This window comes from Pieris rapae, chromosome 4 (genome assembly GCF_905147795.1).
Source record: "Pieris rapae chromosome 4, ilPieRapa1.1, whole genome shotgun sequence".
Lineage (NCBI taxonomy): Eukaryota > Metazoa > Arthropoda > Insecta > Lepidoptera > Pieridae > Pieris > Pieris rapae.
Genome location: NC_059512.1, coordinates 2,951,662 through 2,964,981, shown reverse-complemented (window position 1 = coordinate 2,964,981; position 13,320 = coordinate 2,951,662). Strand labels below are relative to the sequence as shown.

Sequence of the window (13,320 nt, the reverse complement as noted above, 5' to 3'; positions counted from 1 at the left end):
ACTTATTTAAATCATATTATGTATTAAATATATTTGTAGGCATGTTCAAACTTTTCTGTACAGTTATTTATCAAATTAAAATGTATTATATTGTTGACTATTTACAATTATGAATGTCAATGTTTCAAGAAAATGAAGATCTAAATTTATACATCACCAGTTCTGAAATCAAGGGCGTGGAGCGAGCAATAAACACTATTTATTGCCATGTTTCGGTGTACAAGGAATTTGCACTAGTTATTGAAAGAAAGTTATTTTACTTAACAAACGCTACGCATCAGCGGGCAAAATAGATACGCATACTTACATAATAGTGAGAACAAAAAAAAAACACATCCATCAAAGATAGGACGAATAAATTTAAATAAAAAATCACACCACATACGAGTGTTCAATACAAATAGCACATATTCACGAGCACAACCAACAACCGGCGCCACCACGAAATTTAAACACGCCTCAACAAAAAAAACTTTGAAAGACAAACTTAAAAGCATATTTTTTATGTATAAACCAGTCTTACAACAAAATTAAAATCACTGTCTGGGTGGGTGTTATGTGTATTCACCACTTTCGTCATTATCTTCGTTTTCGCTATGAGAGTGAGTTTCAGTTTCCATGTCCAATCGTGGCTTCTTTATCAGTAAGCCCTGTTTTTGCAGTTTCTCTAAAGCAGCCATTGTACTATTCTTAGGAGCAGGCAATTCGCACTTTTCCTCAACCTGTATTGCTTGCTTGCTGCTAGTTTTCACAACTTTTAATCCAGACACTCCACTTAATTTAGATATACTTTGTTGCGAACTCATACTTGTTTCAGATCTCATTTGGGAACCACCTTTTTGGACTTGAGTGACATTGGAAAAAGTAGTGTTGCTTTTCATACTAGAATATTGTACGTTATCTCCATCTTTCGTGCTTGTAACTCCATCAACGGGAAAAAGTGTTTCTTTAGCCTTTTTAAAGCAACTGAAGTGGCCGACATCACTGGCAGTTCTTTTTGTCGCTGGTGATGCTGATCGTATTGGTCTGTTACAGGTAATTGCTCGAGGCCTACTTTGTACAACTGGCGTTGCTTTTCTTATAGTTGATGGACTGGGCATTTGGGGTTTAGCAAATCGTGGCCGTGTGGGACCTAACGCGATGGAGGAATTGGCCACGACAGGCCGAACTTGAGGTCCATAATGTCTAACTTTAGCTCCAACAAATGACCCTTGTCTACTGCCTGTAGCCTGATTAGGATTTCTGGGTTGATGTATTGTTTGAGGCCTTATTGACCTAGAAACTATTTGACTAGCATTTTTTACTTCTTGTGTATTAACGGTACGTATAGTTTTTGTAACTGTCGTTGTCACCTCTTCTATAACCGTTTGTGATTGATATGTTTTTACAGTTTTAACTGTATTCACTTCATTTGAAGATGTTGCAGGTTTTTGATTTTGAACTGCGTTTCTATTTACCTGTTGTCTTTGACTGACTGGTGAAGCTTTACATGTTTGTACGTTTTTTGGAAAGTCGATAGTTTCGGCATCTTGAGAATGCATTTCGTGTTCTACATCTTGCATTTTTCTGGCGGGTTTTATAGTTATTTCTTTGTTTAAATTAGGAAAATTACTGGCTTTTTGTTTTTGAGGGAAATCTTTGGGTTGTATATTTTTTTTTATTGGATTGGCTTTAATTTGAGTCTCTATGTCAAAATCTAAATTGTCATCGAGATTTTTTACCGAGCTGTGAGGAGACTGCGGGGGTGATTCAACTTTTACGTTACTTTCATAGCTGGTTTCCGGGTCTTCATTTTCGCTTATTTCGTCGTCACTCATTTCAGTAATCTGTACTTTTCCAGTACTTGTATCGGAATTGTATTCTTTATCTTCAAGTTGATCACTATTATATTCATGATCTTCATCATCTTCATCCTGTGAATGTTCATCTTTGTAATTTGCTTCGAAAGAGTTTTTGGGTTTGATAGTGACATGTTTCAAATTATTTATTGTCTTCTGTAGATTTTTTTGCTCTTCTGTCAAATTATTACTATTGTTTGTGATATTAGTGTTCTTTGATTCAAAAGAACGGGTTACAGTCATTTTTCTACACTCTTGTCCATCTTTTGTTAGTACTTCAGTACATTTAGAGCTTTGTTCATTCATTGATTTAACTGTAATATTTTTGTTTAAACCACGCAACGAAGCAGGTGCTGAAATTTTCGAAACCATTGGTTTATTGTTAACACGATTTGTAATATTAGTAACATTTTGTTTCCACTTCGTTGGATGATCAATATCTGCATCACTATCTGAGTCATCTATGTGTAATACTTCAACGTCATTTTCCATCGTGCGTTTTATTACATTTTTCGGCGTTTTAGCAATATCTGTTGGTGAAGGTATATTGGTTGCACTTTTAGAGGATACTGGTTTTGCAGTGACATTTGTCAACCTTTTTAAGATGTCTGCATTACTTTGAATAACAGATTCTTGTTTCTGTGGCATTTCACTTTTTATTAATACTTGGGTATCACTGTGGGTTTGTATAGAATAATCTTCAGCAGTATTATGATCTTCATTGTCTTCTTCATCTGTCATGTTCTGATTCTTTGATGATGGGGATGAACTTCGGAAAGATTTAACTGTTGGCTGTTGGCTCAGTCCTTTCAAAGCAATTACAGGTTTTTCAATGTTAGTTTTATCTTCCTGATTTTCATTTTCCTGATCGATCAGTTCGGCTGACGGAGACAATATTTTACTTCTTACAACAGGTTTAATAGTTATACCCTTGTTTAAATTAAGAGACTGTAATGTATTTGTTTTTATACTACTATCAGAATCAATTGGCTCTTCTTCAATATCACCTTCAGGGCTGTCTTCAGTTGTCTCTTCCTCATTATCATCTGCTTTTTCTTTAACTACGTCAATACAATCGTCTTTCTTTTTACAACTAATTTGGGATAAAGACTTTATGGTTACTTCATGGCCAATATTTTGAAAAGCGTTTAAAGGTAAATTTTGCTCAGGTGTTTTAGGGACAGAAATATATTCTTCATCCATTGGGTTAAAATTAGGCGTTTTAGAGGACGCTTCAGTTACTTTTATAATTTGTTCTGGTTCCTTTTCATCTTTAGGTTCATTCTCTGTGCTTAAAGGCTTGTTTAAATTTACTTCAGTACTATTTTTACCATCTTCGTTTTCTGGGTTCGTTACTGCTTCTTTATAATCTTCTTCAGTTGTCATTATAGTATTATCATAATCTGAAGATGAATCTATTTTACTAGATTGATAACTGTCTTGTTTGTTATCAGGAGTTTGTTTAACAGAGGTTTTTACTATTTTTATTTGACTATTTCCTTGGCCCATTAATTTTGAAATAACTTCATTTGCATCTTTTGAGGTCTGGGCCTTTTCATTGGCAATTATATTCGCGTTTATAGAATTTGTTTTATTTATATTTGCCGTAGAAGTATTAGGAACAACATTGTCTGAGTTTGATTTAATGACGATTCCATGCTTTTTCAGTTTAGCTAAGTCTTTCTTTACATTGTTTGTAACATTTATTGCAGGATTCTTAGTTTTATATTTCCTTTTCAAAACCATTTGGGTAGGAACTTCTTCAATACCTTGAACATTTAATCCATCACCAAAAACATCTTTATTCATATTTAGGAACTCATCTAATGTAATCGTTTCCTTCTTTGACTTTTTATGCTTCTTGTGTTTCTTTGATTTAACTTTAGGTTCACCTGATTCATCCATAACCATCTGAAGCATATTAACCTGTAAGTATAATTAGTGTTATAAGTAAATACAAGCAGAATATCATCATATAAATTGTAATTAAAATACTTACAACAGAGTCATTGGCATCTTCTACTTTTTCCGTAAGAGGTGGAACAGCTTCCAGAGAAAATTCAGTTATCTCAGCTACCCTGTAAAAATTTCTATTAATATGAAACATTTGTAAAAATGAATAATTGATAAGAAAATAATTACATTTCATTTGGTTCACTATAGACATCTTCAGTTGAGTGAAAAGTCAAATGCAACTCATATGCATCTAAATGATAAAGTATTGCTTCACAAACTGGGCAGCGTAGGATATCTTCAGGTGATTGATTTTCATCTGCATGATCATCTTCCATATGTTTCTGAAATTTTAGGACTATTAACTTAAAAGCAAAAGCAAGTCATAATAATTATGCTAATTTTTAAAAAATACAACTAATCTTATTAGTATGTCTGTATTACTTTGAACTGATTAACTTAGGTAAGCGAAACAATTTCCATTCCATAATAAATTATTCTCTATAATAAAAAATTGTTTAACTTCAAGGAGAATTAAGGAGTTTAGAATTTGAAGTGTCTATATATGTATGAATTAATAAAAAATATTTATTAAAATGTGTGAGATAATAAGAAAGATAAAAGTTTAATACTTACATCTAAATTTACTTTATTATTGTACTCTTCCCCACAGAATGGACAGTAGAGAATTGACACCAACTCCTATAAATGCAACAAAAGTTAAAAAGTAACACATTACATACATGAAATTTTCTGGTAAATTTTTGAACATCAATAAACATTTAAAAACAATAAGTATTGACACTGTTATATTATGTAGTATAATATTAAATAAATTGTAGAATATGTACCTGATTAAACAATTTGACTTTTTTAGATGAGCCTAGAGTGTTCATTTCAATGTCTTGTCTATGAAAGAATTTATTGTGATGTAGCATAGCAGATGGGACAAAAAAATAAACACTACACCTATCACAATGATAGTCTTTCACTTCACAATTTGTTTGACCATTGTGGCTGGTCTTTATGTGTTTATTGTATAAATGCTGAAAAAATAATTATAATATTTATACTAGAGTAAATAAGATTGTGTTTATGCTATGCCTAATAGCCTTGAGTATTTTTATAACTAATCATATACTGAAACACTATAAAATATTTAATTTAAACAATTAAAAACCTTCCTAAACGAAGTATTCAATCTTAAGAACAGCATGATTTCTGTTCTACAACACTATTATTATGCTAATACTATGTAATTAAAGCTTAAAAGTATGCCAACCTTCATAGTAAAAAGCTTTCCACACCATGGACAGAAATATTTAGCATCATGGTCTGGGTGTATTTTATGTTTGTGTGTGATTGCCTTTGATATTGTTGGAAAAAGCTCTTCACAAACATCACAACCAACAAGCTCACTTTCCTCAGATTTTTCGGTAGATGTCGGGACTTCATTTTGAAATTTTGATTTGTTAAACTCCGGATCTCCATGTTTTCTGAAAATTCATTAGTTTACCAATTTGTAATAAGTATGTATAATTATACTTTTATGGAAATAGTTGCACCCACTCTCTTATAATATAGTACAAGATGAAATCTCTTTTAGTGAGCAGCTCATCTAACGCTTGAAATAAAACTGTTTACCTGAAATGTTCCTGAAGTAGTTCCTTGTCATTAAAAGCTGCAGTGCAGAAAATGCATTTAAAGTTTTCTACACTTGTCATTATAAAACAGATTTTAAGTAGAACTTTGTTGTGTTGCTTCGAGATATCTGAATATGAATACTACAATACCACTATTTCTTACATTTCGATTTTCGACACCCTCTAAGCTATTAAACGATAAATTGAAGTCAATCCTAATCGCATCACTTTAATACATAGCTATTTATTTATTTAATCTACAGTAAGCCCAAAACACCGATTTTTAACAGAGTCAGACCATATAGGTTTTATAATTATATATGGTTTATAGAATATTCAATATAGACTATAGAGTGCGGCAAACAACATTACTAGAACCGCAGTGATACTCGGCTCGCATGACTTTGTCAGCGTGACAGATGACTATGTAGACGTAGACAGATAATAAGATTTTTTAAATAGTATTAGATTAGTATTAGAATTAGATTGTTATAAAGCAATGATTAAATATGTAGATCCTATAGTGAAAATTAGACATCAGATAACATTATGTTAAAAAAAAACGCTCTCGTGGAGAGCCAATACTTGAGGATTTCCACTTGTCATTAACTGCAACGTATGGATTAAAAAAAAACTTCAATTTATTAGGAATTTATTGTAGGAATTATGGACTCAATCACCAATTACATAATATAAACGAGTTTTGCCTACTAACTAAAAAAGCTTTAATGTAACATTTTCAACGTTGTGCCACAAACGTGCTGATTAGATCTACATAACCTTGAAGATAATTCTTTATATAAATTCAACATTACAAAATACACAGGGCGACCTTCGTACTGATATTACGTTTTCTTAGCTAAAAATAAAATGACTAAAGTATTTCAATTAATTCATATTCCAAAACGTCTTTATTCTGGATCGGCTAAAGGCAAAGTAATAGCAAAAAAATATGTTTTAACCAAATACTTTCAAGGTGAGCCGAAGGATAGTGATTTTAAAGTTGTTGAAGAGGAACTCCCGGATCTTAAAAATGGAGGTAGGTACATGCCACTACATCTATCTAGGAAATCTCTTAAAATACTAAATATTCATTTAGTACCTACTGAGTTTAATTTTATTTATATTGTACTATTGTAAATCATTAATGCATTTAATGTGTCATTAATAATGATCAAAATGTTTTTTGAGTAAAGTGTATTATCGTAGTTTTTTGTGTTTGCTGTTACTGTTTACTTTTATGGCTTGTCCAATACAAGCTTACTTAATAGTTTATTTTTTTTTTTAAATAGAAATATTGGCACAAGCGGAATACCTGAGCGTCGACCCATATATGCGAGCCTACATGATAGGTTACAAACTGCCGACGGACATGATTGGGAGCCAAGTGGCTAAGTAGGTATTGCCTTACTTAATTTAAATGAAAGGATTTTTAAAAAAGACATTGTCATAGTGGCTTAAGCTCTTGGTCGAATAAAATATACAAAATAATAAAACCCGTTTAGTTTGATTCCCGGCGAAACAATGCGATTCCGGTGAATGGTTACCATTGTGTATAATTTTTTAGGGTTTAACGGTTTCACGGATACGCCGATGTTAAATTTAAATTGACAGTTTTTTTAAATTGATTTACTTAATACTTTCTTTCAAGGTTAACTTTCATTTTCATTCATTGACTTAACGTATCGACTCTCTATGTCGAATCCGTCTTTTTTTACGTTTTGTATTACCCTTAGACTGTTCTATCAGATTTAAATTATAATATATTATCGGTCGATTTAAAAACGATTGTTGATTTATTTAATTATTGTGTTCTATGAAAGATTCGAGTAAAATGATAATATTCAGTGGTCTATCCGCCAATTTCTACTGGAAATATTATTTTCGAAGAGCATTACCTTCCATAGTAGCCTGCGTGGTATAATGATTAACGGACCTGTTTTTATCCCTTCCGAGTTCGATTATTGGCAAGACAATAATTGACGAAAGGCAGGACAGACTTAACCCAAAAAATGGGAAGATAAATTTCGTCAGCTATATCACGCGAAAATTTGAAGAGAAGAATTTCTTCTGTATGTCCAACATTGACAACGGAATGAAGGTTAGATTATAAACGAGACTTTCCTACGTCTAGAAATAGATTTTGACATAAGGAGGTCATAGTTCCCGCTAATTCTTGTTTGAATCACACCCTTTTTTCTTGCAGTAGAATGTTACATTATTGTTATGTTATCCAATAATTTCAGGGTAATAGAGAGTCGTAATGATAAATACCCAGTCGGTAGCTACGTGACAGATTCATTTGGGTGGCGGACTCATACTATTTGCAATCCTGATACTGTACGACCGCAGGAAGTTCTGCCTTTAACAAAGATTCCAAATGTCGAGCCTCATCCTGTGTCTTTAGCCCTCGGAGTTTTGGGAATGCCTGGGTGAGTTTGGAAGTTCTATAGATAAATTATAAATTACTTACATTTTTTTTATGTTTGCTAGGCAACGTTAAGTAATTGTCTAAACTGACATTTAAACCTATTTTTTATTTAGATAACCCTGGGGGTTTAGTCAAGCTGCTTTAAAAGGAGAGTATGTACAAAGTCGAAAACTAAATTTGTATGAAAATTACAGTTCGTGTCGACAAAATTTCATACATTCTAAATATACTACTGGTGTATCACATGTGAACATCTAATCTTAAGTACCCGCCTCTATGTTGTCAAGAAACAGTTACTAGATAATTAAATATTTGCTTACAATGATCTAAAGAAGTATTTTTTATTCATTTGAAATGCTCCAGGCAAAAAAACAAATACAACACTACAAATCAGCTTTGTAATATTGTATTTATTACTTCAATATTTTCTTAGCATAGTATATTTTTACAGAAACACTGCTTACTTCGGCTTGAAAGAGATCTGCCAACCGAAATCGGGGGAGACAGTTGCGATAACTGGTGCGGCGGGTGCTGTGGGATCCCATGTTGGTCAAATAGCTAAGATTTTAGGTTCGTTCTAACTCTCATTAACGTCTGTAAGATGTTCCTCTATTATTGTTGGGTAGAAAGCAGATAACTCTTATTGAGTGAGTGATAGAGAGATTCTGCATATGTCCTAATGATAAATTAGCCTTAACAATTATTATTTTATTTGATATAAATTTAATTTAGTGCACAGCCACATGTTTAACCTAAATTGTATTAAGCTTTATAAGCTATTGTTTCTAGAGGTAACAAATAACCATTCACCTAAAAATAATTTAGTATATAAGTTATAAGAAAACAGTGTACTGGATTCCGAAGAGGCCGGCAAAACACTCGGCTCTCGCCAAACGCCGTATAACAGTGCCCATTGCCACTTAATTTTTTTTATTTTTTTTTTATAATTTGAGATGGGCTACCAGGCCGATCATTAAAAAATCTAAATTTTCTTAATGCAGGTTGTAAAGTGATTGGTTTCGCGGGCTCTGACGCAAAATGCGACTATTTGGTCAAAGAGCTTGGTTTTGATCATGCTTTTAATTACAAGACAGCTGATATCAAGGCGGCACTCAGGCAGGCAGCCCCTAACCGAGTAGATTGTTATTTTGATAACGTACGTAATACTTATTATGATATATTATAAGTATGTTACGTTTTTGGTTCAAATTTATTATGCAAGTTTCTCAGAATAAAAACTTTTTAATAGCTTAGGCCTAGTTGGCGCTTAGCAATCTATAAAATAATGAGTTAAACCAGATGCCCACTGACATATTTCCGAACCAATTTGATTTTTTTTTCTTTATAAAACCGACCGATGATGATACCGCCGCCCATGGACACTCTCAATGCCAGAGGACTCGCGAGTGCGTTTCGGCCTTTTAAGAATTGCTACGCTCTTTTCTTGAAGGACCCTAAGTGGAATTCTCCAAGATAAGAGTATCTTCTATAAAGTCCGCTAACGCACTTGCTAGCCTTCTGGCAGTGTATTGACCTTCGACGGCGGTAACACTGAACAACTCGTTAGTTTGTTTTATAAAAATATGTTATTGCTATCAAACCCAAATTAGTTTTATATCGTTCATTTGCGTTATCCAAGTTAGTAAGTGTATTTTCGAAATCTTTTACATCAAAAATACATGCGTATTACGCAGTGTCGGGAATTATATTTTGGAAAATGGTGTAACCTTCTTTTGCTTTTTAGGTCGGAGGTGAAATAAGTCACACAATCATGACACATATGAATAAGTATGGCAGAGTTGCTGTGTGTGGTTCAATATCATCGTACAACGACTTCAAACCGCCAAAAGGTGTTTATTGCGATTAATAAATAAATATTAATTTATAAAAGTTAATTTATAAATTAATAAATAAATATTAATTTATTAAAGTTAATTTATAAAATATTGCTATCAAGACTGCTCAGCGAGGCTAGACACATGCTCTGTTAAAATTTTCAGAGATAAAGGATTCGACTTGATATTCATTTTTTTAATAATTGTTTAAAAATTTCCAGGTTTATAGAAAGAACCTACTTACAATCTTTTAAGACTGGATTTCTGTACCTATCTATTTCGTGATCATTTTTTTCTAATAGGCAAGTAGGTGATGATCCTTCAACCTTATTTTGGCAAATAAAAATGTACATACATATTGTGTATGGACTATGGAGATGTGGTCAATGACTGAAAGAGTAACGTAATAACTGAGAGCGCTGTGGACGACGGTATATTTATATACCGGCCGCCGAGGACTGTCTGTATATATAAATTCTACTGTACGTGTGTATGTTTCTGAACTCCTCTTAAACGACTGGACCGATTTTAATATTTTTTTAGCGTTTGGGTGGAGCCCTATATCGTTAAGATTTACAAATCAGCCCGGCAGAAGGCGCTGTAGTCGGTAGTTTCATACTCTGTTTAATATCCTAATCGCTTGAAATGTACGTTTGTGGGGGTATAATTATGTATATGTATACGGAAAATTTCGTCTACGGTAAAGCTGTTCTGTAGAAGTGTGGTTATAAAACCCGTGACAGGCGATTGATATTTGTATTATGTGTGCATAAATGTTCGTTCCAACTCGAAATAAATCAGTCGCCGGGGTTCAATTAACTTTTTAGATGCACTTATTATACGTAGTAAATATACCACAAAAACGGTTAAAGTTCGCCTATATTTTTCATTCTAGTGACCATAATGCAGCCGGCCATAGTGTTTAAAGAGTTAAAAGTGGAAGGATTTTTAGTAAACCGATGGACGCATAGATGGGAGGAGGGTATAGATATGAACTTGAAATGGCTGAAAGAAGGCAAAATTAAATATAAAGAAGAGGTTTACCACGGTTTTGAGAATATGGTGACAGCCTTAAATGGTATTCTTAGAGGAGAAAATACAGGAAAAGCCGTGGTTAAAGTCAATTCATAATTACAATGAATTATACATTACTGTAAGTCAAAGTCCATTTGTAATAAATTATTGTGTTAGGTATCATTTTTCTATTTTCGTAATAAATAAATCAACAGTTTTTATGGCTTATAGTTTTTCTCTCTTCAGTCTTTGTAGTTTTAATTTTTAGTTTTGTATGCATTTATAAATGTTATCTTATAAATCTGTCTATTTATATTTGAGTATGAGATTTAGAACTCTTTAGAACTCCATGAACAAACCGCAACTATTACCAAGAACGTAACTGAAGGTATCATGCGCACCATAGATGAAAAATTACAACCAATTTTAGAAGAAAACAAATGCCTAAAAACTGAGATACAAAAATTGAACGAAAAGGTTAGACATTTAGAAGATAAAAATAAGAAAAATAATTTGATCTTACACGGTATTAAAGAAACAGAAAAAAATCACCAAGAATTACTTAACACAATAAAAGAAACCTTGGAAAATCTAGATATTAACATCGATAACTACGAAATAAATAACTACTATAGACTGGGAAGGAAACAAGACGAGAAAAAAGTAAGACCAATACTTATAACTTTTACGTCATTCCAAAAAAAGATAACAATATTGAAAAATAAAATGAAAATGTCTAAACATACTTATATAACTGAAGATTTTTCGAAGGAAACGATGGAATTGCGTAAAAACCTGCAAGAAAAATTAAAACAAGAAAAACAAAATGGAAAAGACGCATTCATTCGAAACAACAAAATTGTAATAAGAGAAACTTCAGATACAGAAAAAAGAAAGAGAGAAAACTCGACGTCACCTGACAACATACACTTCGGTGGCTCGAAAAAGATCATTGCTCCTCCTAAACTGCACAAAACGAACGCATTTGAGTATATGAGGGCAAGACTATCACCCACACAACAACATCAACAAGTGTCAGGAGATAACAACAAAAATATAGTAGCCCCTGCAAAACTGCAAAGAACTGACCCATTCGCATCCATGAGGTCTAGATCACATTCTTTGACTGAAACAACAAAACCAAAAGCATAGCAATCTCGAGACATCGGTAACCGGACAAAAACAACAATTACAAGCACAGAAAAAGGAAAATCGCCCCAACCCGGCTGGTCACCGTGGGGCAAGAGACCAATACCCCCTAGGATTGCCCCCTCCCACAAAACACAACATACAGAAACAAGACAATACACACGAAAACAACGGAAAAGAAATAAATGTCAAAAAATATAAGAGAAATAGTATTTACATAGCAACGCTTAACACCAGGACTCTAAGAACAGACGAATCTTCACAAGAACTGGAATATGCCTTAGGTTTTATAAAGTGGGACATTATTGGCCTAAGCGAAGTGAGGAGAATGGGAGAAAAGATTGAACAACATGAAAACTACATATTATACCATATAGGAACCACACCAGGCCTACACGGTGTCGGTTTCCTTATTAAAAAATGCTACAGTCAATACATACAGTCCTTCATTGGAATATCAGAACGAATTGCACAACTAAATATCAACTTGGTTGATATTTAGTTGTGGGTATGCAACTGTGTCAATAATTCAAGTATATGTACCGACAGAGCTGACACCAAAAGACATAAAGGATAATTTCTACGAAGACCTGGACAGGACTCTGGCAGATGCACACAAGGCAATCATACTGATGGGAGATTTCAATGGCCAGATTGGTAAAAGATTAACAAACGAAAATAACATACTAGGCCAATTCAGCACAGGAAAAAGAAATGATAACGGACAAAGACTAATACATAGGCACAGGCAGATAACCTTAGGATATTAAATAGTTTATATAAGAAAAACGAAAATAAAAAATGGACCTGGATTTCTCCAGACGGGAACGTGAAAAATGAGATTGATTTCATATTGTCAAATAAACCTAAATTCTTCAAGGATGGGAAAGCCTAGGGGAGGCCTATGCCAAAAGGCAAACTGATACCGAAAATTGAAATAAATCTAATGTATATTTGTATCAGGTTAATCAGTAATAAAGGCTATTTTTATTTTTTATTTTATTTATTTTATTATGAGATTTAGAAAAGAAATATTACGCCTCTGTCTCCGTACGACAAAATCTTACACAATTTAAACATATGAGATACCGGATGATACTTTACTTGATACCATTTCCTTGTTATGAATGTCGTTCCTAGAGTTATACAGTATTATCTAGTTATCTATGTATTATGTGTCATTTAGTTTATGGCCTCCAAAAAAATTGCTACTACGAAGACGCGTTGGGATCACAACGTTAAAGGTAGTTAAAAACACAGTAAGTGATTAGTTTGCGACTAAAAGCAATTATTCTATTTCAGTGCCGTAAAATAAATATTTCAGTATTAACGTTAAATGTTTTAGACATGAATTGTATATGTTATTTATGATTTACAAACCTTATCCACATGTACGGCGGAAGATCCATTATAAAGGACTCGACTGATTTTGATCATTTTTTGTGGTATTAAAAGAT

The 13,320-nt window shown here is 32.9% G+C and overlaps 2 protein-coding genes across 2 annotated transcripts; one reads left to right on the top strand and one right to left on the bottom strand.

Annotated features, from left to right (window-relative positions):
- Nucleotides 1–227: 227 nt before the first annotated feature.
- On the bottom strand, nucleotides 228–5,758 carry LOC111000303. Its single transcript, XM_022269698.2, has 7 exons — nucleotides 5,436–5,758; nucleotides 5,074–5,287; nucleotides 4,643–4,837; nucleotides 4,428–4,493; nucleotides 3,981–4,135; nucleotides 3,838–3,916; nucleotides 228–3,764 (listed from the first exon to the last, which is right to left on the bottom strand). The coding sequence occupies exons 1-7, from the start codon at nucleotides 5,513–5,515 to the stop codon at nucleotides 555–557; spliced, it is 3,999 nt and encodes a 1,332-aa protein (XP_022125390.2). The 5' UTR covers nucleotides 5,516–5,758; the 3' UTR covers nucleotides 228–554.
- A 221-nt stretch (nucleotides 5,759–5,979) lies between these two features.
- Nucleotides 5,980–10,931, top strand: LOC111000298 (prostaglandin reductase 1). The gene is made up of 7 exons (XM_045628031.1): nucleotides 5,980–6,473; nucleotides 6,727–6,829; nucleotides 7,681–7,866; nucleotides 8,317–8,435; nucleotides 8,867–9,021; nucleotides 9,610–9,715; nucleotides 10,596–10,931. Exons 1-7 carry the CDS (start codon nucleotides 6,305–6,307, stop codon nucleotides 10,829–10,831), a joined length of 1,074 nt encoding a protein of 357 aa, XP_045483987.1. The 5' UTR covers nucleotides 5,980–6,304; the 3' UTR covers nucleotides 10,832–10,931.
- Nucleotides 10,932–13,320: the final 2,389 nt, after the last annotated feature.

What these genes read in the sequence shown, in the direction of transcription:
- LOC111000303 (XM_022269698.2), bottom strand. Translation starts at nt 5,515, where the DNA reads ATGACAAGTGTAGAAAACTTTAAATGCATTTTCTGCACTGCAGCTTTT. An exon ending in CTACTTCAGGAACATTTCAG is followed by an intron (nt 5,288 to 5,435) that starts GTAAACAGTTTT and finishes ATGAATTTTCAG; the next exon opens with AAAACATGGAGATCCGGAGT. An exon ending in GAAAGCTTTTTACTATGAAG is followed by an intron (nt 4,838 to 5,073) that starts GTTGGCATACTT and finishes TTATTTTTTCAG; the next exon opens with CATTTATACAATAAACACAT.
- LOC111000298 (XM_045628031.1), top strand. Translation starts at nt 6,305, where the DNA reads ATGACTAAAGTATTTCAATTAATTCATATTCCAAAACGTCTTTATTCT. An exon ending in GGAGTTTTGGGAATGCCTGG is followed by an intron (nt 7,867 to 8,316) that starts GTGAGTTTGGAA and finishes ATATTTTTACAG; the next exon opens with AAACACTGCTTACTTCGGCT. An exon ending in TCAAATAGCTAAGATTTTAG is followed by an intron (nt 8,436 to 8,866) that starts GTTCGTTCTAAC and finishes TTCTTAATGCAG; the next exon opens with GTTGTAAAGTGATTGGTTTC.